The sequence below is a fragment of the Mobula birostris genome, chromosome 25 (genome assembly GCF_030028105.1).
Source record: "Mobula birostris isolate sMobBir1 chromosome 25, sMobBir1.hap1, whole genome shotgun sequence".
Lineage (NCBI taxonomy): Eukaryota > Metazoa > Chordata > Chondrichthyes > Myliobatiformes > Myliobatidae > Mobula > Mobula birostris.
The window spans coordinates 36,633,878-36,660,267 of NC_092394.1; the positions used below are offsets into that span (position 1 = coordinate 36,633,878).

A 26,390-nucleotide genomic window follows, 5' to 3' on the forward strand; every position below is an offset into this window, starting at 1 on the left:
AGCCATCAAGCATTCCTCATGTGGTAACCTTTCATTCCCAGAATCATCCTTGTGAAGCTCCTCTGAACCCACTCCAATGCCAGCACATCTTTTCTTAGCAGAGAAACCCAGAACTGTTCATAAATCTCAAGGTGAAGCCTCACCAGTGTCTTATAAGGCCTCAGCATCACATCCCTGCTCTTGTAATGTTACCCTCTTGAAATGAATGCTAGCATTGCATTTGCCTTCCTCACCACTGACTCTACCTGCAACTTAACCTTTAGGGTGTTCTGCACAAGGACTCCCAAGTCCCTTTGCATCTCAGACTCTTGATTTTCTCTCCATCTAGAAAATGGTCTGCACATTTATTTCTACTACCAAAGTACATAACCATGCCATTTTCTAACATTGTATTTCATTTACCACTTTCTTGCTCATTCTCCTAGTCTGTCTAAGCCCTTCTTCAGCCTACCTGTTTCCTCCACACTGCCTGCTCCTCCACCAATCTTTGTATCGTCTGCAAACTTGGCAACAAAGCCATTTATTCCATCACCTACATTATTGATATACAGCATAAAAAAAGTGGTCCCAACACCGACCCCTGTGGAACACCACTAGTCACTGGCAGCCAACCCGAAAAGGATCCTTTTATTCCCACTTGCTGCCTCCTACCAATCTGTCAGTAACTTTCCTGAAATACCTTGGATTCTTAACTTGGTATGGAGCCTGTTGTGTGCCATCCTGTTAAAGTCCTTCTGAAAGTCCAAATATATAACATCTACTGAGTCCCCTTTATCTATCCTACTTGTAATCTCCTCAAGTAATTCCAACAGGTTCATCAGGCAAGATTTTCCCTTAAGGAAACGTTGCTTATTTTGTCTTATCTTGTCCTGTATCACCAAGTACTCCATAACCTCATTCTTAACAATTAACTCCAAGATCTTCCCAGCCACTGAGGTCAGGCTGATTGGTCTATAATTCCTTTCTGTTGCCTTCCTCCTTTCCTAAAGAGTGGAGTGAGATTTGCAATTTTTCAGTCCTCTGGCAGCAAGTCAGAGTCCAATAATTTTTGAAAGATCATTATTAATGTCTCCACAATCTCTACTGCTACCTCTTTCATAACCCTAGGGTGCAGTTCATCTGGTCTGAGTGACTTATAAACCCTTAGGTCTGTCAGCTTTTTGAGCACCTTGTAATAGTAACTGCATTTCTCTTCCCTTGCACCTTTCAACATCTGGCACATTGCTTCACGCAGTGTATTCCACAGTGAAGACTGAAACAAAATAATCATTTAGTTCATCTGCCATCTCCTTGTCCCCTGTTATTATTTCTCCAGCCTCATTTTCTAGCGGTTCTATATCCATTCTCACTCTTTTTTATATACTTGAAAAAGCTTTTACTATCCACTTTGATACTGTTTATTAGCTTGCTTTCATGTTTCATCTCTTCCCTCCTAATGCTTCTTTTGGTTGCTCTTTGAAGATTTATAAATGCTTCACAATCCTGTCTTGCCACTAATTTTTGTGTTGTATGCCCTTCCTTTTGTTTTTACATTAGCTTTGACTTCCTTTATCAGCCACGATTGTACTATTTTACCATTTGCGTATTCTTTGTTTTTGGAATACATCTATCCTGCACCTTCCTCACTTTTCCATGAAACTCATGCCGTTGCTACTCTGTTGTCATCCCTGCCAGCAGCTCCTTCCAATTTACTTTGGCCATTTCCTCTCTCATACCACCGTAATTTCCTTTATTCCAGTGAAATACTGCTACATCAGACTTTACGTTCTCCCTATCAGATTTCAAGTTGAACTCAATCATATTGTGATCACTGCCTCCTAAGGTTCTTTTACCTTAAGCTCCCTAATCACCTCTGGTTCATTACATAACATGCAATCCAATATAGTTGATCCCCTAGTAGGCTCAACAACAAACTGCTCTAAAAAGCCACCTTGTAGGCATTCAACAAACTCACTCTCTTGAGATCCATTACCAACCTGATTTTTCCAATTAGCTTGCATATTGAAATCTCCCATCACTATCATAACGTTGTCCTTTTGATACACCTCTTCTACTTCCCGTTGTAATCTGTGGTCCACATCCCAGCTACTGTTGGAAGGCTTGTATATAACTGCCAACAGGGTCCTTTTACCTTTGCAGTGTCTTAACAACCCAGAAGGATTCAACATCTTCCAATCCTATGTCATATCTTTCTACTGATTTGATACCATTCTTAACCAGCAGAGGCAGACCACTCCCTCTGCCTACTTTCCTATCCCTCTGATACAACGTGTAACCATGGACATTCAGCTCCCAACTACAACCATCTTTCAGCCACAGTTTAGGTATGACCACAGCATCATGTCTGACAATCTGTACTAGTGCAATAAGATCATCCACCTTATTTCTTAGACTCTGTGCATTGAGGTATAACACTTTGAGTACTGTATTTGCTATTATTTTTGATTCTGCATCCCTAATGCACTGATATTCACCCTGCTAGCTGCAATTTTGTCCTGTCCCCTGCCTGCGCTTCCTGACAGTCTTGACTGCATGCTATCTTTATTTTAACCATCCATCCTATCCTGAGTCCCTTCACTTCTGTTCCCACTCCCCTGCTAAGTTAGCTTAAACTCTCCCCAACAGCTCTAACAAACCAGCCCTCGAGAATATTGGTCCCTTGGGTTCAGGTTCAACCCGTCACTTTTGAACCGGTCATACCTCCCCCAGAAAAGATCCCAATGATCCAAGAACCTGAAGCCCAGCCCCCCGAACTAGCTTCTCAGACACGTATTAATCTGCCAAATCATCCTGTTTCTACACTCACTGTGCGTAGCACAGGCAGCAATCCAGAAATTACTACCTGGAGGTCTTACTTCTCAGCTTTCTACCTAGCTCTCGAAATTTTCTTTTCAGGACCTCTTTGCTTTTCCTTCCTATGTCATTGGTACCAATATGTACCAAGACACCTGGCTGCCCTTCCTCCCTATCCAAAATGCTGTGGACATGATCCGAGATGTCTCTGACCCTGGCACCAGGGAGGCGACATAACATTCAGGGGTCCCGTTCATATCCACAGAATTTCCCGTCTGTTCCCCTGACAAATGAGTCCCCCATCACTACCACTTTCCTCTTCTCCCTCTTCCCCTTCTGCACCATGGACCTGTGATCAGTGCCAGTAACCTGGGTGGTCATCCCTGACAACAGTATCCAAAGTGGTATATTTATTATTGAGAGGAATGGCCACAATGGTGCTCTGCACTAACTGCCTTTTCATATTTCCATTTCTCCTGACAGTAACCCAGCTACGCGCCTGCTGCAACATAGGGGTGTCTACTTCTCTGTTACTCTGATTGGTTATCTCCTCACTCTCCCGTACAAGCCAAAGATCATCTAGGTGCTGCTCCAGATCCCTAACATGGTCTTCAAGGAGCTGCAGCTGGATGCACTTTCCTAGATGTAGTTCCCTGGGAGACTCTGGGTCTCCCAGGGCTCCAACATCCAGCATGAAGAATACACTACATCCATTTACCACTCTAGGTACAATAAAGAGAGAGGGGAAAAAAAGGGGAGCCTTAACAGAAGCTTACCCAGAGCCAGTGCCTCTTTCGACCTGAAGCCTCCTTTGAGCCAAAGCCTGACACTCCTACCCTCGCCACTGGCCTACTCCCAACAATGGCTGCTCCGCATGTCCCTTCTGTACATCTAATCAAGCGACATGCAAAAAAACCTCATCGCTGTGGCCTGCTCCTGCCGCTGATTGGACTGCCAGAATAAGCCCGAATGCCCGCGAAGCTCTCCTTTTAAACAAGCATCACCAACCTGTGAGAAACCTCGTCACTGTGGACTGCACCTGCTGCTGATTGGGCCGCTGGCTAATTACCGCCCAGTCTGTTTGCTCTGTCATCAGCAACGTAACAGAGGCTGTTATTGACAAAAATGTTAAAGGACATTCACCCTCCATAATCTACTCGCAGATCTCCAGTTTACATTTCCCTGGGTTCAAATGGTTCTTGACCTTTTTATAATCTTTATTATCGTGTAGAAGGACATGGGCTGTGACCAATGGAATGCCACAAGGATCAGTGCTGGGTCCTCTGTCTCAAATTTTTTGGATGAACATATAGGTGGCATGATTCGAAAATTAGTAATGCAGTAGACAGTGAAGAAAGTTAATTAAGGTTACAGCAGGTTATAAATCAAATAGGAAATCGGGCAAGGGAATGACAGATGATATTTACCCTAGACAATTGTGAAATGGTTAATTTTGGAAAGTTCAATCAGGCAGGACAGGGCCCTGGCAAGTGTTGGAACAAAGAGACCTTGAGGAGCAGGTATGTAGTTTCCTGAAAGAGACAACATAATGTCGACGGACAATGTAGTGATGAGGACATATGGGAGCTTGCCATCATGTGCTAAGACTTTGAGTGCAAGATTTGGGATGTCATGTTACAAATAGGGTATAAAAAAGATTCACAAGGATGGAAGGGTTTCGGCTCGATATGTCGACTATGCTTTTTTCCATAGAAGTTGCCTGGCCTGTTGAGTTTCTCCAGAGTTGTGTTAGTCAGATTTCCAGCACCTGCAGATTTTCTCTTGTTTTACAAGGATGTTGCCTGGATTGGAGGGGTTGAGTTATAAGGAGTTTGGATAACTTGGTCTCTTCCCAAGAGTAAAGAAAGGGTCATGTAATAGAGATATATAAGATTAGGGGAGACATGGAAAGAATAGATAGCCAGAGCACCCCTGCTGCCCTTAGAGGTTTTCCTTGGCGGATGTGTCAAAAATCAGAGCATTGATTTAAGGTGAGAGGAAGGAATTTTAGCGAGGATCTAAGGGGTAATTTTTCCACACAGAGTAGTATAAGACCATAAGACATACAGTAGGAGCAGAATTAGGCCATTTGGCCCAGTGATTCCGCTCGGCTATTCAATCATGGCAGATTTATCTTCACAGTTAACCCCATTCTCCTGCCTTCTCTTTATAAACCTTCAATATCCTTACTAATTTTTTTATTTAGCAATACAGTGTGATGTATGCCCCTGGCCCTTCGAGTCATGCCACACTGGTGATCTCCAACAAACCCGATTACCCCTAACCTAATCATAGGACAGTTTACATTGGGCAATTAACTTGCCCGGTACATCTTTCGAATGTGGGAGGAAACCGGGGGACTCAGAAAACCCATGTATTCCACTTGAAGAAGGTTCAGTGACTTCTTACAGACGATGCCAGAATTGTACTCCAGAACACCCCAAGCTATAATAGTATCGTGCCTAATCAAGAACCTACCAATCTCTGCTTTAAATATACCCAATGACATGGCCTCCACAGCCATCAGTGAATTCCACAAATTCACCACCGTCTGGCTAAAGAAACTCATCATCTCTGTACTAAAGAGACATCCTTCTGTTCTGAGGATGTGCCCTATGGTACTGCACTCTTGCACTATTTGAAATATCCTCTCCACACCCTCTCCCTGGCCTTTTCAATATTCAGTAGGTTTATCCGCCCCTCATGTTCTAAATTCCAGTGAATACAGACCCAGAAGCATCAAATACTCCTTATACATTAACGCTTTCATTCCATAAAACCACAAGACATAGGAGCAGAATTAGGCTATCTGGCCCATTGAGTCTGCACCACCATTCAATCATGACTGATCCTTTGTTTTAATCTCCTTCTCAACCCCATTTCCCGGCCTTCTCTCCATAACCTTTGATGCCATGTCCAATCAAGAACCTATCAATCGCTGCCTTAAATACACCCAACGACCTGGCCTCCATGGCTGCATGTGGCAACAAATACCACAAATTCATCACCCTTTGGCTAAAGAAATTTCTCCACATCTCTGTTTTGAAAGGGCGTCTTCTCTTCTGAGGCTGTGCCCTCTTGTCCTAGACTGTCCCACCATAGGAAACATTCTTTCCACATCTACTCTGTCTAGACCTTTCAACATTCAAAAGGTTTCAATGAGATTCTCCCCCCCCCCCATCCTTCTGAATTCCAGCAAGTACAGACCCAGAGCCATCAAATGTTCCTCATATAATAACCCTTTCATTCCTGGAACCATCCTTGTGAACCTCCTCTGGACCCTCTCCAATGCCAGCACATCTTTTCTAAGATGAAGGGCCCAAAACTGTTCACAATACTCATGGTGAGACCTCACCAGTGCTTTATAAAGCCTCAGCATCACACCCTTGCTCTTGTATTCTGGACCTCTTGAAATGAATGCTAACATGGCATTGCCTGCCTCACCACTGACTCAACCTGCAAGTTAATCTTCTGAGTGTTCTGTACAAGGACTCCCAAGTCTCTTTGCATCTCAGATTTCTGGATTTTCTCCCCATTTTGAAAATAGTCTGCACATTTATTTCTACTACCAAGGTGCATGACCATCCATTTTCCAACATTAAATTTCACTTGCCACTTTCTTGCCCATTCTCTGAATCTGTCTAAATCCTAAATTTAATGGCATGATTGCTGATCCCCCTCAGACATTATCAGTATCCTAGCAAGCACCTTTGACCTGTCATGTGGGCAAGCTTTATAAATATCCAGGGTACAAGCACAGGTCAGAGATTTGGCATCCTATGGCAAGTGACTCTCCTCTTGGTTTTTCCACCATCTACGATTTAAGGAAAAAATCCAAGGCTTTTTCACCATCCACAAGTCAAAAGCCACAATGGTATACTGTCCACCTGAATAAGTGCATCCCCTTTGCTCCCAACATTTTGAGAAGCTTACCACCATTGAGGACAAAAGCTTAATTGACCTTCTTTCCACAATCATAAATGTTGCTTCCATAAGGAGCGCTCAGTGGTTGCAGTGTGTACTAGATCCAAAATGCTCAGTAGTTACTCACCCAGGTTGCATGAACCTGTGGTCTCCCTTACCAAGAAAAATAAGTGCTATAGACTCAAAGTTCAAAGTAAGTTTATTATCAAAGTACATATGTCACCATATACAATCCTGAGTTTCATTTTTTTGCAAGAATTCACAGTAAGTACAAGAAACACAATAGAATCAGTGAAAGATCACACCCAACAGGATGGACAAACAACCTACGTACAAGGGCTAAATATAAACAGGAATAATAATAATAAATAAGCAATAAATATCTAGTACATGAAATGAAGAGTCCTTGAAAGTGAGTCCATAGGTGGTGGGAACAGTGCACTGATGGCATGAGTGAAGTTATCCCTTCTGGTTCAAGAGCCTGACAGCTGAAGGATAATAACCATTCCTGAAACCGGTGGCATGGGTTTTGAGGCTCCTGTAGTTTCTTCCTGATGGCAGTAGCAAGAAGAGAACATGGCTTGGGTGGTGTGGGTCCTTGATGGATGCTGCATCCATGCGACAGTGCTCCACTTAGATGTATTCAGTGGCAGGGAGGACTTTACCTGTGATGGACTGAGCTGTACCTACTACCTTTTGTAGGATTTTCCTTTCAAGGGCACTGGTGTTTCCATAACAGGCTGTGATATCCATATACTCTCCACCACACACTTATAGACGTTTGTCAGAGTTTCAGATTTCATGACAATCTTGCCAAACTTAGAAAGAAGTGGAGATGCTGCTGTGCTTTCTTTGTAATTACACTTACATGTTGAACTTAGGACAGATCCTCTGAAATAATAACATTGAGGAACTTAAAGTTACTGACCCTCTCTACCTCCAATTCAACAATGAGGACTGGCTCATGGAACTCTGGTTTCCTTTATTTGAAGTCAATGATCACTACCCTGGTCTTGATGACTTTCAGTAAGAGGTTGCTGTTATGGGATCACTCAGCCGAACTTTCAGTCTCCTTCCTATCACCACCTTTGATTTTGATGTCATTGTTGTCATCAGCAAACTTAATTGAATTGAATTGAATTGACTTTATTTCTTACATCCTTCACATACATGAGTAAAAACCTTTACGTTATGTTTCTGTCTAAATGTGCAACGTGCAATCATAGTAATTTATAATAATTTATTATAAATAGAACAGTCAATATAACATAGAAATACACTCAAATCAGCATGAGTTAATCAGTCTGATAGCCTGGTGGAAGAAGCTGTTCTGGAGCCCATTGGTCCTGACTTTTATGCTGTGGTACCATTTCCCAGATGGTAGCAGCTGGAATAGATTGTGTTTGGGGTGACCCGGGCCAATGATCCTTTCGGCCCTTTTCTCACTTCTGTCTCTGTAAATGTCCTGAGTCATGGGGTGTTCACAACTACAGACATGCTGGGCTGTCCACACCACTCTCTGCAGAATCCTGCGGTTAAGGGACATACAGTTTCCATACCAGGCAGTGATGCAGATAGTCAGGATGCTCTCAATTGTGCCTCTATGGAGCGTTTTTAGGATTTGAGGGCCCATTCCAAACTTCCTCAACCGTCTAAGGTGAAAGAGGCACTGTTCTGCCTTTATCGCCACACAGCTGGTGTGTATAGACCTCATGAGGTCCTCAGTGATGTACGTTTGTAGATGCTGAGGAACTTCAACCCCAAATCCATTGATTTCAATAGGGATTAGCCCATCTCCATTTCTCCTGTAATCCACAACTAGCTCCTTAGATTTTGCGACATGAGGGAGAGGTTTTTTACTTGACACCACTGTGTCAGAGAGATGACTTCTTCCCTGTAGGCCAGGTCATTGTTGTTTGAGATTCAGCTAATCAATGTAGGGTGTCAGCAAATTTAATTAGCAGATTAGAGATATAGGTGGCGACACAGTCATAGGTATACAGAAAATAAAGGAGGGGTCTTAGTACATAGCCCTGAGGGCTCCTGTGTTGAGAGTCAGAGGGATGGAAAGGAGGGAGCCCACTCTTACCACCTGCCAGCGATCTGACAGGATGTCCAGGATCAAGCTGCACAAGGCAGGGTCAAGACAGGTCCTTGAGCTTCCTGTCAAGCCTGGATAGAATTATGGTGTTGAATGCTGAACTGTAGTCCAAGAACAGCATTCTCACATAAGCATCCTTCTTCTCCAGATGTGGAAGGACAGTATGTAAAGCAGTGGCTATTGTGCCGTCTGTTGATCGGTTATGTCGGTAGGTGAATTGTAGGGGGTCCAGTGTGGGTGGTAGCAAGCTGCAGATGTAATCCTTGACCAGCCTCTCAAAGCATTTGCTTATTATTGAGGTGAGAGCGCCAGTCATTTAGGCATATTACCTTGGTCATTTTTTGGTACATGGACAACAGTGGATAATTTGAAGCAAGAGGGCACTCTACACTGGGAGAGGGAGAGATTAAAATGTCTGTAAACACCTGCCAGTTGTGCTGTGCACATCCTTAGCACTTGCCTTGGGATGCCGTCTGGTCCCGCAGCCTTGTGACTATCCACTTGTTGGAAACATCTGCGTACCTCAGCCTCGGAGGCAGTGGCTTTCCTCGGAGGTTCAGAGTTAGTAACATCGAACCAAGCATAAAAGCGATTGAGCTCATCTGGGAGAGAGGCTGCGATGTTGGCACCACCACTACATTTGGCTTTGAAGTCTGCAATGGTATGCAGTCCTCACCACAAGTCACATGTGCTATTTGTTGTGAATCTTCACTCAATCTTGTCCCTATATTGTTGTTTCACAGCCTTGATAGCTTTACACAGATTGCAGCTGCTTTTCTTGAGCTCCTGCTGATTGCCAGTGTGTAGATTGCCTTTGTGTCGCACAGTAAGTGCTGCTCTCACGGAACTATTGATCCAGGTTTTCTGGTTTGGGAAGACCCTTTCTGACTTCTGGGGGACAACATCATCGATGCACTTCCGGATGAAGCACATGACTCCATCTGTGAACTCAGAGACATCCTCATCATGGAAGACATTCCAGTCAATGTCATCGAAGCAGTCCAGAAGCATGGAGGCCAATTGGTCGGACCAACAGTGGACGGTTTTAACTATGGCCGCCTCTTGTTTCAGCTTGTGCCTGTATGTCGGCAAAAACAGGATTGAAGAGTGATCTGATTTTCCAAAAGCTGAGCGAAGGAAAAACTTCGGAGAGACTTTCGTCAATGACGCTCAATTAAAGTCACCACCAACAAAAGCAGCCTCTGGGTGTGCAGTCTCCAGTGTGTTGATGGTCTTGTCTAGTTCCTTGAGAGCCAGGTCAGTATCAGTCTGCAGCGGAATGTACACCGCTGTGATGATAACAGCCATGAATTCCCTAGGCAACCAGTAGGGTCTGCACAGCAGCACTGGGTATTGCAGGTCTGGAGAACAAAAGGATTTGAGGGCATGCACATTCTGGCGGTCGCACCAAGGATTATTGTCCATGAAGCATACCCCTCCTCCTTTACTCTCCCCAAAGACGTTTTTTGACCTGTCCGCTTGGAACAGGGAGAACTCAGAGGGCTCGATAGCGTGTTCTGGTATCTCCTCCATCAACCAGGTCCCACGAAGCACAAAATGTTACATTCCTTTGTTTCCCACTGGTAGGAGATTCTGGCTGTCAGTTCACACAGCTTGTTGTCCAGGGACTGAATGTTAGTCAGGTGTATGCTCGGGACCTGTGACATTGGGGTTGTGCTTAGTCTCACAGTCAAAAATATAAAGTGAGTAGGGCAGGCGGCTGAACACACAGCCTTGTGGTGCAGCTGTGCTGATGGATATTGTGGAGAAAATGTTGTTTGCCAATCCAAACTGACTGGGGTTTGCAAGTGATGAAATTGAGGATCCAATTGCACAAGGAGGTATTGAGGCCAATGTCTTGAAGCTTATTGGTTAGCTTTGAGGGGATAATAGTACTGAATGCCAAGCTGTAGTGCATAAAGAGCATCCTGATATATGCACCTTTGCTGTTTAGATGTTCCAGGGTTGAGTGAAGAGCCAGTGAAATGGCATTTGTGTGGACCTGTTGTGCTGTTACGCAAACTGCAGCAGATCCAAGTTGATTCTCAGGCAGGAGTTGATATATTTAATCACTAATCTCTCAAAGCACTTCATCGCAATAGACATAAGTGCTGCTAGTTGATGGTCTTCAAGGCAGGTTACCACTTTCTTCTGTGGCACCGATGTAGTTGAAGCCTGCTTGAAGCAGTTGGGTACGTCAGAATGCCGAAGCGAGAGGTTAAAGGTATCAGTGAACACTCCAGCCATTTGATTAGGACAGGTCTTTTGTACTTGGCCGTGTACCCCGTCTGGGCCAGATGCTTTCTGTTGGTTCACCCTATGAAGGATGCTCTCACGTCAGGCTCAGAGGCCAAATTCTCAGGGTCTCCAGGGGCTGTGGGAGTTTATGAAGATTCCTCTATGTTTGACAGTCAAAGCAAGCATAGAGGCATTGAGATCATCAGGGAGCAAAGCCTTGTTGTCACCTATGTTGCTTGGTTTCACTTTATTAGAAGTAATTGCATTCAAGCCCCGCCATAGTTGTTGAGCATATGATTCAGTGTTTCAAGTTTCGTGTGGAATTGCCACTCCTCACAAGAGATGGCTTTCTAGAGATTGTTTCTGAACCTCTTGTATGTTACCTGATCCAGACTTGAATGTCACTGATGTGGCCCTCAGCAGGTTGCGATCTCAGGGTTCATCCAAGGTTTCTGGTTTGGGAAAACACTGAATGATTTTGTGGGGACACACTCATCTATGATTGTTTTTATAAAATCCAGGACAACCATTCATATCCTTTTTGTCCTTGAACATGGCCCAGTCCACTGACTCAAAGTAATCCTCTGCTTCCTGCAACTGTCCTTACTTCTGGAGCCTTGCTCTTTATCCTCTTCTTGTGTACAGGTAGGAGAAGGGCAGTCAAGTGATCAGATTAACAGAAATGTGGTCGAGGCATGGAATGGTAGGAATTCTTTATCATGGTATAGCAGTAGTCAAGTGTGTTGGGACCCTGGTGCTGCAGATTAAATGCTGATGATAACTGGACAGAGATTTCTTCAAACAAGCCTGATTGAAGTCCCTAACTATAATTTGAAATGCATCGAAGTGGGCTATTTTTGTTTCATGATGGCATCATTCAATATCTTGAGTGCCTGATAACTAGCTTTTGGCAGTAAGTAAACTGCGGTCAGGATCATGGAGGAGAGTTCTCTTGGTCAATAGAATCATGGGACTTAATTGTTAGATGTACCAGGTCAGAACAACAAGAGTATGGCAAAATAGCCACATCCGAACATCATACCGCCAAGTCCAAGCTCCACAAGCAGGATCGATGTCCAGTTTCTGTCCTAGTCGTACATCACTGTGACTCAGAAATATAATGCCAGTCAGTTTCATAGCTGGATTTAAATCCATGAACTATCTACTCAAAGGCCCTCTGGGGGTACCTTCATTAAAACAGTGGCCATGATCCACCACCTTTTCAATGGCAATGAGGGTTGAGCACCAAATGATGTTCTTGTCATCTGCTAGATCTCAAAAAAGTATTATAAGGAATTGACTCTTTTACATTCATTATTCTAGGCTGAGGCAAATTAAACGTGAATGGAGAAAAGGTGTAACCCTAATGCATCTGCAAAATAGCTTGTTGTTTTCAAACCTACAACAATCATATCTCATGCACTTTACTAAACAATGATCTCAGGGAAATTGGAGGCAAGGCAATACTGGAGGATGCAGAGTGAGTACAATGCTGACAGGCATAATGGTTAATAGTTTTCAGAAGAGTTTAAGGATCATTTGCTTTACTAATTTCCTTTAAAATATCAGAACGATTCCCTGTGACAAATAATTCTGCATTCAGGTAAGTTGCCATATAAAGCAACTTATTCCAAACACACTTTGTTTTGAATTGCTAGAAACTTACTTGTAGTTACTTGTATATTCCGTTTATTATATGGTGCCTGCATTATGTTGTCTTTTCCTCATTTTAAGTTTCTGTTTGGAATTATTAGTCGCCTTGAGGCTGCAGTTTTTCCATAACCTGCACGTTCTCTCTTTACGCGCCAATGGCATTCTCTCTCCTTATCATTGAACTGTACTGAGTCTGCCAGGTCTTCCAATTCAGCAGGAAGGTCAGTGGCTTGAAATGTTAAGTCTGTTTCCCTTTCCAGAGATGTGGCCCAATATGCTCAGTATATCCAGCATTTTCCTTTTTTTATGTATTTGAATTTCATTATACATAAATTTTTATTTTTGTGTGAGTCAATGTTCTGAGTCATCAGTGCAGAGTCAAGTTCAAGTTTAATTGTCACTTAGCCGTCATGATACCCATGAACACAACCAAATGAAACAGCATTCCTCCAAGGCCAAGGTGCAAAACTTAGTACCAACATTCATATACAGCACAAGGCACATTCAGCACATAGGAGTAAACATATTACAATTACAGAAATAAATAATATTGCCCAAGTCTCTGAATCCATGAATGTTGTTGGCAAGAGCAAGCCCGCAGCAGTCTGCAGACGAACATAATCCAGCTTTTCTTTCACCGAGTGCACATTGGAGGGCAACAGTGATACCAGCACAGACACTGCGCTGTACTGACTCTCAATGCTTCTCTCCTGTGTGAGGGCAAACAGGCAACACTACAGCACCAGGTCTCATCCACGCTACAACCAAGGCCATGCAGCTCCCCCATCATTGGTCCTGCTCGTAAACCAGTAAACCAGACTTGTATCATTCCATGTTATCAATATCCAATAGGGTCTTACAATCACAAGAAAAATGTCTAAGATAATTACTTCTGTTAGAATGAACACTGCCTTCCTTCAACCTGGCTGCAATGCCTCTTTGTAGCAGCCAGTGACATAGTCCTCACCAAGTCCCGCTCCCTGCCAACAGACGAGTCACTGAGGGGAGACCTGCAGTACTTAATGTTCTTAATGTTCAGCAGTGTCTTGTGATTAAAAAAATGACATAAACATTTTTGGTTGTCCCTGCAGAGGCCAGTGAGTCTGAACATGCCTCCATCTTACCGGAAAATAGAATTTGATAAACATTAATACTTCTGTAACCCTAGCTGTCTTCTACTGAATCTGACCAGCTCTGTATATTAGTAAATGAGGGTTCCCAAGGAAAAATCTTATAAACAACATGTTCCAAAAATGTGTGTTCTCATTGATCAGTCTTCTGAGTTCCTATATCAAAGCATAAATTTCTAGAGTAAATCTGAACACATATTCTATTCTTATGTCTTCACAGGAGACTCCAGATCAGTTAAAACAGAGTGACTTTGAGCGAGTGCTGAGAGAATCTCAAAAGGAAGTATTGCGGCTGCAGAGACAGTTAGCTGTTGTGTCTCTCCAAGGGTCCTCTCACTTGAACGGCCCTGGGACTGTGAGTAAAAAGCACATACATCAAGATATCTACCTCTTGCATTAGTACTTCTTTCAATTTGGCCTGTATTAACAGTATCTCACCCATTCTCTTTTCTGTCAAAAAAATTATTCTCCATTCTTTTTTTTATCTTGTGTACCTGTACTCTCACACTCCATTCCACATCTCACCTCCCCACTCAAAATTTTTGATTCAAGAAACCTGAAAAAACTGCAGTGGGAACATTCTTTCACAGTAGCTAAAGTAACCACTCCATACAAAACCTAGGAACATAGAGAACATCCAAATCAAAGAAAATGTGAAACAAGATAGAGCAGGTAATTCAGTTTGCAAAGATTAAAAGACCGATGTACACACCTGGTGCTGGAGAATTAAGGGTGAATGCTGTGGGTCTTGAGCAGCACCTGGTGAAATGTTAAGAGTGTTGAAATAGCCATTTTCTCACATTGAGATCCATTATCTTGTGTCATATAACCTTTTAATGTGTGTTTGCATCCATTGAAAATTTAAAGCATGCAGGCAAACTTCATTTAGATTTGTGTCAAATAAGACCAGAAAAACGTTAGCAGTAACTGTGACAATTGTGTCAGAATGTTAACATTGGCAGTGTATTATATACAAGTCAAATAGCATCGGGGAATGATTTAGAGAGGTCTTCTCATGTCTGTCAGATCTGGTGGAGGTAATATACACTCAGTCATTAATATTGATTGTAAGTGGCTGAGGCCACAAACCTTCTGTGACTCCTATCCACTGAGCTTGCACCACTCAAGAGCAATGACATCCACATCAAGGATGTCAATAATATTGTTGTTCGTTCATTGTGCAACACATCTTCTGGACACTGCATTGGAGTTTTACCGAAGTAGTACCTCTAAAGGAATGTTGTCTTAAAAGCAGCAAGAGGCTTGTAGTTTAAGGAAAATACTTATAATATTTTATTTTCTTTCATCTGCCACTATTTTATAACTGACCAAGCTGCAGTCCTTGAACTGTTTGTTGAAAGTATATAGAATTACCAAAATTTTAGTAAATACTGTAATTCCAACATCTACAACTATAGCTAACCTACCAATAAGTACTGTGAAGCCATCTTGAAGTAGATATTGTCTTGTGCTGATTTTATGTGACTGCAGTCTAATTTATACCCCAATTATGCTTCCATTCCATTACCACAATGCAACACTGAGTCCAATTCCTACTTGGAGTTTGACAAAGGCATCTGTAAATTACCTACGGTATAACCCAGACCTAACCAGTTATCTAAAATTAAACATGGAGTTCAGTATCAATTAACTCAATCTAACACATAACCCTGACCCACTTTCTCCACTCTTTTCCTGCCCTACCACTCCCCCTGTCATTGTTGGAACTCTGACTCAGTAGTCGGCTGCTCATTCGTTGTAGTGTTTCTAACTCAGCTGTGACAGTGAAACTGTTCAATTGAACTTCCTTCCTGACCTCTGGTCCACTCCTCTCTGCTTTCTTTGATTTAAGACCCTCCTTAAAATCTACTTCTGTGACTCAGTATTCCTCACTCCTTGATAACTTCCTGTTTTTGCCCTGTATAATTTTTTTTGAGAGATTACATTTGTGAAGCGCCTTGGACAGAATTGATTTTTGAGATATTTTAGTGTAATAAGCTCGATTCTAGAATTCAACATTTCTACTGAAGTACTAATTTGAACTGATCAATTAGAAGAATTTGCGATTTACACTAGTTCTCCCTCCCAGTCAGTAAATGCAGGAGAGGTTGCAGCTGAGCTAGAAGCAATCATGATACCTGATAAGACAGTTACATGGATTTAGGCACTACCATGATGTGCAAAAATGGAAGGGGAGGTTTGGATCAATCTATTCACAACTGTTACAGTATCTACCTCACTTGCTGATCTCACATTTGCCTTTCTGCTGCAAGCTATAATATTAAATGTAATCCTCATTTCTTCTGAAGAAATTTAATGAGTTGGGGTTTCCTGTTGAATGCTTAGATGTTGCTTCACTCTCCATCTGTGACAGTGAGTCTGTCCTATAAATCCTTTGGCTGTTGCTTGGTAGCAGCAGGGGCTTTGCCTGGTTGGGTACAGCATCGTCAGCATAGGCTCAACATTCTTTCTGCTTGAATTACTAAGAAAAAGAAGGTAATATTCAAGACGTTTTTTTCAATTGTATTAAAATTTCAACATTATTTTATCATAGTGTTTCCCAAGAGCTTGCTTAGAATATTATTAACTTCTGGCTTAATGCCTCTCCATTACAGAACTGGAGCATTTTAATATTTAATATGCTTCTGATTGATTGCATTACTTGCTCTTACATTTATGACTCCAAGAAAGAGTTCTTATAAAACAGGCCATGACTGTGCTACATTGTAACTGTAATGCATGTGTTCCCAAGACAGTGTTATATGGAGGTTTATTGTTTATTTAATTAAAGGTATTCAGGTTTTGTTTTAGTAGTGTTACTCTTACCTGAGGCAATTCAGTACAGATAGAAATTGAACATAAGGTTATGTTGCTGTTGGTGTAAGAAGGTAAAGACCACAGCTCTCACCATAAAAGAATGACAGAAGAGAGTAGAATGCTGAAATAAAACCTGTGGCTGATTTATTTATACTATTTATTTTGAGTTATTCAGACTGTGTGCAAAGGTAGGTAGCTATAGAAGAGGATTTTTTTATTTCAGTCCTGCATTATCTGATGTTCAAAGAAGTGTGAATCTGAGCTAATGTTAATTGTTATTGGGAGCGTTCAGTATCTGAAGATAGATTGTTCATTGGAGGTATCTTATGGCTGGTTTTATTATCCATTAGGTTCATTGTATGTCTGAAGTTTCATTATTTATTGGAACAATTTATGTCTGAGTTTTGGGCCTGGGCAACCACTGCCCAGGCTATGTATCCAACCCAGGGTCAAGTTTCTATTGAGAGCAGATTTTGCCAGACAACCAGAATCAAATTTCTACTGGGACAAATTCAATAAGTCCTTTGAAGGTTCATAACTGATCTCAAAATTTATCGTATGAAAAATTGTGAAAGTATTATCGAATTCTTATTATTTATAATAACTAAACTACAATTTAATAAAATAACTGTTTGTGGTTTGTCTGGAAATTTTAATGCAGAATGCTGTTCTTCATCTTGCAGATCTGCCTGGGAAATTCATTGTATCTCTAGTTTACTGTTAGTCTTTAAATTGCACCTATATTCTGGGTTAAATACTCTCCCTCACTTTGCTCTGTATCTGAAGTTTCTTGTTGATTTACTTAGACCACAGTGACTGAATATTTTGCAACTCTGAGCCGAGCTAAATACTCAGATACAAATTCACTATCTAAAATTAATAACTACATTAATATTTTATGAAACAGGTGGATTTTAAGCAAACATGGTTCTGTACCTATTACTGTAAATGAGAAACAAGTTGAAAGTTCAGGACGTATTGTGGTTAAGCTTTTCTTCTATAAGCATCAATAAAGCAAAAATGATTTTAACAGGTCGCGATTAGAACCTTTCTGTAACAGAAACAATTGAATCAGTGTGTGTATGTAATATACATTTGTATGTATACACATAATACAGTGTGTACAAAATATCTATACTTATTGTTACGAGGATCAATAATAGTTAAAAGGGTATTTAAAATATATGCAAAACAGTTTTTGTTTCTGAAGGAATAGAATTGAAAAGCACAGAAGTCACATAACAAATATTAGTACATAGCTTGGCCATTCTTTCTGTTCTCTGCTGCTTGGGCCTCTGTATAAATAAGGAACTATAAACACACTGACAAAGATGTAAAAAATACATTCATGTTCTATATCACGTTTTTGGTCTTCAGCAAGTGCAGTGTAACACTGAAACAGGAGTGGACTTATTTTATCATCATGCATTGGTGGTTGGTCACAGCTAGGCAAAGACTGTGGCTGATTTGTTATTGGTACCCCACCAATGAATAGATAGAACAGTTTGAGCAAAATAAATAACTGCAGAAAAATTTCAACATTTGGAAAGCTGAAACACAAGCGGAAAATTGCTGGATGTTTGGTAGATACAGAGAAAAAAACAAAAAAACAAATAGGAAAATATGTATAGCTACATCTGCGGTGAGGGATCATTAAAACTAGAATGATTATACTCTTCACTGGCTTCCAGCCGGGTACAGGTATCAATTCTCACCAATTATTTCAATACCTGTACCCGGCTGAAAGCCCAAAAGGAGTTTATTCGTCATGTACACCGGGAAAGCACAAGGTCCTTTTACAACTAGAGTGTTTAAATGAAATTGTTAAATTTAGTATTAAGCTCTGAGGGCATCCGTGTACCCAGTCAAAAGATGAACTGTTTTTCCTCAAGTTTACAATGAGCACCATTGGAGCAATGTAGGAGGCTGAGGTAGATAAGCCAGAGTGGGAATGTAAATTAAGTTACAGTCAGCTAAGTGGAGGTGATCCACCAACTGGTTACCCAATCTGCATTTGACACCTTCAATTTGGAGGAGATCACATCATGAGCAGCCAATGTAATGCAAATAATCGGAAGAAGTACAAATGAATTGCTTCGCCTGGTTAAAAAGTTTAGTTCACTGGACAGTGGAAAGAGATAAAAGATCAAATATTGCATTTCCAGTTGCTTGGGAGAGTGGTATGGGAATAAAAATGATGGGAGTTTTAAGAGGACTCCTTAAAGGCAAGTGTAGAAAGTCTCGTCAGCATAGCAGTTTAAAAAGAGATACAGTATATAGGAAAATGGAATGTTCTTCCTGCAAGAAGCTCTATGAGAGATGTGTCAAGATAGCTGTGTACATTTCTCAGTTTCTCTTTTTCTAATGGATACAACGACATGATTAAAGAAGCAAAACTTTATAATGCCAGGTACATTTTATCAACAATGCAGAACTGTGAAGAACCTTGCATTCTGAATTGTATAAGCCGTATATCTATTTTCTGTCATTTGGAGCCATGTACACTATCTATTTTCTGTCACTGTGGTCGGGGCGTGGTAGAAGCAAATGAGTATAGTTACGCTTTCTTGTTTTGTTAGTAGTTTAATGTAGTTGTGAGGGGTTAAGCCACAGAGAATGATCTTTTGATTGACTGCTATTAGTACACTTATATACGCCAGCTTAGTATTGGTAAAATGCTAATTTAGTTTGACCGCTTAGTACGCTAATTGCGATATTATTAGAATGCTAACTAGATGGCTAACTTTCTTACTTTGCTAATTTGAGTTATATTGCTAATTTAGTTTTGATAGTATTTCATCGCTATAAGGTAACCTCCTTAAGTGTAACGTAGCTGTATGAAAACAGGTAGAGAGCATTCATTTGGTACTTCAGCTATGCCCTATACCTCATGCTTTCCTTTATGACCTCCAGAAACCCCAAGCTTATTTGTTTTATCCTCATTTGAGTTTTCAGTTGTCTATATGAACCTGCTATTTGCTATTTCATTTTAATCTCTTATTTCTTTTGTCATCTGAGATCCAGCTTTGAATTCCTTCATTTCACAATAGAAGGTTACTTATCTATACCCAAACTCTTTCCTCCTCTGTTAATGAAAGAATGAAATTGTGGTTCGTTGAGCATTCATGCATTTTAATTGTGTCATTGATTCTACTTACCAAGTTGTTTTATCAGTATTTCTTCCCTTGGAAATTAACCATCAGAGTAAAGTGTGCAGATGCAGATATGTGGGCACTAATGACATGGTAACTGCTGATCAACCTAGTCTCTCTGCCAACTTCCATTATATCTTGTTTCCCTAAATACATCAAATGGGATGATTATCATTGAAATGTTGCTGACAAGAATCATATTTATATTGACCTACAGGTGAACCATATTTTGAGTATTGTGCACCATTTTTGCCTCTGTGGAAAGAAAAGAATATAAGGAGACTGGAAGACAGATGTAGAAGACTTGTATCTGTTTAATTCTACTTAGTGTTTTGGGTTCTTATCAGCAACTAGAGGGGTGAAGATTTAAGTGGAGACCACCAATCTCTGCAGATAGAAGACAATGGAAATCCTAAAGCAGCTGAATAATTTTTCATTCTGGTGAAAGGTTATTTGTTTGAATTTTCATTTCTACCCATGTTACCAAACCTGGATACCTCCAGGATCTTCAATGCTTTGCTTTTGATTAATTTTTAATCTGAGAGCCTCTTGACTTAATATCTTATACAGCTCATTATCTGGCACTTTTGGATGCATTCTGTGTAAAGCAGAATTCTGAGTAATGCAGTTACATCCTCAGAATTACTGAGCTTGTAACCCTGAAGATGTAATTGCGTTACTCATAATAAAGTCATACCAAGTTACGTGGAAGTGCAAGGAAGATTTTTATTCCTTTACAGGGAGTATGCCTGTGCTTTAAATCCACAGCCACTTCCAGGACAGTGGTGACACGCGGCGCATGTGGAAGGGCATTCAGGACATCACCAACTACAAGGTAACGTCATCTGCCTGTGCTGGTGATGCCTCCCTCCCAGATGTGTTGAACAACTTCTACGCTTGTTTTGAGGCGGAAAATGATGTGGTGGCGGGGAAGACCACCCCTCCTCCAAATGACCAGGTGCTGTGTCTTACCGTGGTCGATGTGACAAGAACCCTGTGCAGGGGCAACCCACGGAAGGCTGCTGGACAATATTCCTGACAGAGTTCTTAGAGGATGTGCAGACCAGCTAGCAGATATTCTCACTGACATCTTCAACATCTACCTGAGTAGCACTATCGTTCCTACGTGCTTCAAAGCCTCCACCATCGTCCCCGTGCCAAAGAAGTCTTCAGTGTCCTGCCTCAATGACTACTGTCCCGTTGCACTCACATCCATCATCATGAAGTGTTTCGGGAGGTTCATCATGAGGCACATCAAGACCCTGCTGCCCCCCTCACTGGACCCCCTGCAGTTCGCGTACCATCCCAACTGTTCAACAGACGACGCCATTGCCATCACCCTCCACCTGGCCCTAACCCACCTGGACAAAAAAGACACGTACGTTCGAATGCTGTTCATAGACTTCAGTTCAGCACGCAACACAATCATTCCTCAGAAACTGATTGGAAAGCTGAGCCTACTGCGCCTGAACACCTCCCTCTGCAACTGGATCCTAGACTTCCTGACTGGGAGACCTCAGTCAGTCCGGATTGGAAGCAGCATCTCCAACACCATCATACTGAGCACGGGGCCCCCCAGGGCTGTGTGCTCAGTCCACTGTTGTTCACTCTGCTGACCCACGACTGTGCAGCAACACACAGCTCGAACCACATCATCGTTTGCCGATGACACGACCGTGGTGGGTCTCATCAGCAAGAACGATGATCAGCATACAGAGAGGAGGTGCTGCGGCTAACAGACTGGTGCAGAGCCAACAACCTGTCACTGAATGTGAACAAAACAAAAGAGATGGTTGTTGACTTCAGGAGGATACAGAGCAACCACTCTCTGCTGAACATTGACGACTCCTACTTAGAGGTCATTAAGAGCACCAAATTTCTTGGTGTTCACCTGGTGGAGAATCTCACCTGGTCCCTCAATACCAGCTCCATAGCAAAGAAAACCCAGCAGCGTCTCTACTTTCTGTGAAGGCTGAGAAAAGTCCATCTCCCACTCCCCCATCCTCACCACATTCTACAGAGGTTGTATTGAGAGCATCCTGAGCAGTTGAATCACTGGCTGGTTCGAAAATTGCACCATCTTGGATCGCAAGACCCTCCAGTGGATAGTGAGGTCAGCTGAGAAGATCATTGGGGTCTCTCTCTTCCCACCATTACAGACATTTATACCACACGCTGCATCAGCAAAGCAAACAGCATTATGAAGGACCCCATGCACCTTTCATACAAACTCTTCTCCCTCCTGCCATCTGGCAAAAGGCACCGAAGTATTCGGGCTCTCACGACCAGACTATATAACAGTTCTTCCCCCAAGCCATCGGACTCCTCGATACCCAGAGCCTGGACTGACACCAATTTACTGCCCTCTACTGTGCCTATTGTCTTGTTTATTATTTATTGTAATGCCTGTACTGTTTTGTGCACCTTATGCAGCCCTGGGTAGGTCTGTAGTCCAGTGTAGTTTTTGTATTGTTTCATGTAGCACCATGGTCCTGAAAAACATTGTCTTGTTTTACTGTGTACTGTACCAGCAGTTATGGTCGAAATGGCAATAAAAAGTGACTTGACTTGAGATTCATGTAGACTGACTATAGGACCTCTTAAAGACCATCAGTGGAGCCACAGAAGAAGGCTGAGATTATTACTTTTTACTTCTCAGTGTTTGCTGAGGAGAATATCATTGACGTCAAAGTCCATGTGTAATAAGTAGTGAGGTCGTGGGCAACGTTCCCTCTAATTTTTAGTAGTCAGTGTGCGCAAAAATCTTATGTTGTGCAAATTTTTTTCCTGTGACAAAAGTATGTGCGCACTGAATGCACACATGGCACAATTTATGTAGGTTTACAAAATATTTGACATAAAACTTCACAGAACAACAACAAAATAACACATATTTAAGTCACTCAGTTACTTTTTTCTCTCCTGTCTTTGGCATTTACCCATTCTTTGTAAACTCTAGACTAATAGAAGTTCCATCCAATTGATAGCTTTTGATTCTCATTAACATATCCAAATGACATTCACCTAAATGGTTTCTCAGCTTGTTTTTTGAGTTGATTCATTAGGCTAAAACCTCGCTTACAGTCCGCAGTAGATGCAGGAAAGGTTCCCCCAATGTCCATCAACTGTGCAACGTCGCAAAACTGTTCATTTTGAAGTACAAATGCCACCATTTCAGCAAAGGTGTGAAGTCACAATCTGCAATTGCGGAGAAATCAAAAGCTGACCATTCTTGTACCTCATCTTCAGGAAACCTTTCTTCTAAATGAACACAAAGACTATTTATAAAAGTCAACAGCGAACTTGTATCTCCTGTGACACTTTCTTCACATTGTTGGCTTAGCTAAACTTTAACTTTCTCACTCCACAAAACATTGTCTCCCAGATACTGCTTTCTTATCTTGTTAATTTTGCCTCGCGCAAAATGAAGTAAATCAATCGGCGTCAGGCCACTCTTTTGCAGAATCTTGCACAGTGCAGCCAGTTCATCAAAGACATCACTTAAAACCTGTAAATTTACTTTGTATGTGATGTTTATCAGTTTCTTGTGACAGTATTTAGTCACAGGGTCATTTGACTGATCTTTTTCAATAAAAACTTAGTCAGCTATCTACAGGATTTGAAACAGATTTTTGTAAACTTTACGATATGAACACTGTCTGCCAAAGATGGCTGCCGCCATGATGCAGCTGTACAAACCGGAACAGGAAAGGTGAGGTGACGTAAATTAGTGACGTGCATTGTGGTAGTTGAAAAACCGACTAACCAGAAACATTTAGCTAAAATATTATTTTCAATAAGTGTAATTATTAATTACTACATTATTTTAGGTAACTAACCTTTTGTGCACACATTAATTTCCTTTGTGCACTGGTTGAGAAACGTGTGTGCGTGCGCACACGCGCACAGCTTACGGGGAATATATGTCGTGGTTTATATACATGTTACAAGGAAGGAGATATTTGCAGCCTTGAAGTGCATCAAGTTGGTCTAATCCCCTGGGCCTGACTAAGTGCCCTCCCAGAACTTATGGGAGGCCAGGGAAGAATCACAGAGGCCCTTGTAGAGATACTTGCTTTGTTGTTAGCCTCTGGTGAAGATATATTAGACTGGAGGGTGACTAATGTTGTTCTATTGTTCTAGAGAGCAGCAAGGACAGGCAAGGGGACCTGTTCTCAGTTGCAGGGAAGTTACTAGAAAGAATTCTGAGGAACAAGATCTGACATCACTTGGCTAGTCAAGGCCTGATCAGGAATAGTCAGCATAGTTTTGTACATAGGGGGTCATGTCTGACAAATCTTTTGAAGATCATTGAAGAGATAACTAAGGGGTTTGATGAAGGTAGGGTAGTGAGTATTGTCTCTGAGCTGTACTAAGATCTTTGACACAGTTCTGCCTGGGAGGCTGACTTGGAATGTTAAATCATATGGGAATTGGGGAGCTAACACGATAGATTCTGATTTGGCTCATTGATAGGAAGCAAGTGGTGATGGCTGAAGGTTAATTCTTTGACTGGAGGACTGTGACTGTGGGCTGCCTCAGGGATCAGTGTTGGGACCTCTATTGTTCACTATTTATGTAAATGATTTGGATATGAATGTACATGGCACCGTTAACAAGTTTGCTGATGATACTAAATTAGGTTATTTGATAGTGAAGCAGGTTACAATGAATTACTAAGAAATTACTAAGAGGCCTTGGTCAGTTCAGGATATGGGCTCAAGAATGACAAATGGATTTCAATCTAGATAAGTGTGAAGTGATATATTTTGGAAAGTCAAACCAGGGTAGGACTTGCAGAGTGAGTGGCAGGGCAATGTTGAGTGTTGTGGAATAGAGAGACCTGGGAACACAAGTGAGCAAGTAGGCAGGGTGGTGACAAAGATGTTTAGCTTGCTGGCCTTCACTAGTCAGGGCACCAAGCTTAGAAACTGGGGCATTATCCTCTAGTTATATAAGTTATTGGTGGCACTGTACTTGGGGTATTGTGTTCGGTTTTGGTCACCGTATTAAATGTAAGACATTGTCTGACCTCTCTCATTATTAACAGGGCGTTTTAGTCTATAGAACTGCAGTTCGCTGGATTTTTTTTGTTTTTCGCACCATTGTCTGTAAACTCTAGAGACAATTATGCGTGATAATCCCAGGAGATCAGCAATTTCTGAGATACTCAAATCACCCCTTCGAGGGGCAACAATCATTCCACGGTCAAAGTCACTTAGATCACATTTCTTCCCCATTCTTATGTTTGGTCTGAACAACAACTGAATTTCTTGACCATGGCTACATATTTTTATGCATTGAGTTGCTGTTACATGATTAGCTGATTAGTTATTTGCATTAACAAGCAGGTGTACGAAAAAATTGGCCTCTGATTGTATATTGTGCTATCGTTGGGTGCTCCAAAGCAGTGTGGAGAAACAGGGCATGGATAAGATAACAGCTATAGTCTTTTCCTCAGCGTTTGAGATTCCAAATCTAAAGGGCACAGATCTAAGATAAGAAGGGAGAGATTTAAAATAGACTTGAGAGGTAATAGTGAATAACTAGAGTGAACTGCCAGAGGCAGTGGTTGTGGTGGGTACAATTACAACATTTAAGAGGCATATGGATAGGTACATAGAGGGGAGTGTCTTGGAGGGATATGGGGTGAAGGTGGGCAACTAGTACTATCAGGGAGGAATATGTAGTTGGTATGGGCCAGTCGTGCTGAAGGGCCTACTTCTCTGCTTTATTGCTCCATGACTTAAATTCTGGTGTGTTGCACAGCCAGGTAACTGAATATTTAATTACGTGTTCAAACGGGGAAGGTCCCAGAGGGCTTTGACTCATTTATCTGTGATGGTATTGAATTTGCTGTCTGTGAAGTTCTGAACTCAGATGAAGATCTTAGTCCCTATTGGATATCAATAGCTATGGGTACCCTCACTAAAGGGAAGTTATAATATTGCCACATACACTTCAAAGGAAAGATCACTTCCCTGTTTATCCTCCACCATGAGATCAACTGCCAATACCTATTATACCACTTTTTCTTATTATTGCCCCCCCCAAGGAGTAGATACTTCCAGCTAACAAGGTAGTTTAAACACAGTACATTTATTTTTTAGTTATATACTTTTAAATGTAGATAAAATTCTTAAAACACATTTAAAACTCACAGGTTTTCTATCTTATTAAAGATTTCCAAATTACAAATGACTTCTAAAATACGAAGGATTTCAGAACATGGGTACAATTCCTATGAGCTAAAAAGACATACCAACGGTTTACAGACGAGCAAGTCATCTGCCACAAAAATCAAAGGCAGAAGAATTGATTCTAGTCAGCCCATCTTTCTGTCACTCCTCTTATCGTTCCCTCACCATTCCTAACCTGTTTGCTCTCTTACATTTATATTGTTTTTTGTTACTTGGTGACTTCACATGCAATAGGTTTCAATAGGTGCATTTAATGTCAGAGAGATGTAAACAATATACATCCTGAAATTCTTTTTTTTCGCAGACATCCAGGAAAACAGAGGAGCGCCCCAAAGAATGAATGACAGTTAAAACATTACAATCCCAAAGCACACCCAACTCC

At 41.5% G+C, this 26,390-nt stretch overlaps 1 protein-coding gene across 7 annotated transcripts in view; it reads left to right on the plus strand.

Moving 5' to 3' along the window:
• LOC140187588 (RIMS-binding protein 2-like) overlaps positions 1–26,390 on the plus strand; it is a 338,771-nt gene that overhangs the window by 200,026 nt on the left and 112,355 nt on the right. For all 7 annotated transcript variants that reach the window (XM_072243038.1, XM_072243043.1, XM_072243045.1 and 4 more), the window contains one exon: positions 14,060–14,194. In XM_072243038.1, coding sequence (XP_072099139.1) covers positions 14,060–14,194 — 135 coding nt within the window. The remainder of the gene's footprint in view (positions 1–14,059; positions 14,195–26,390) is intronic.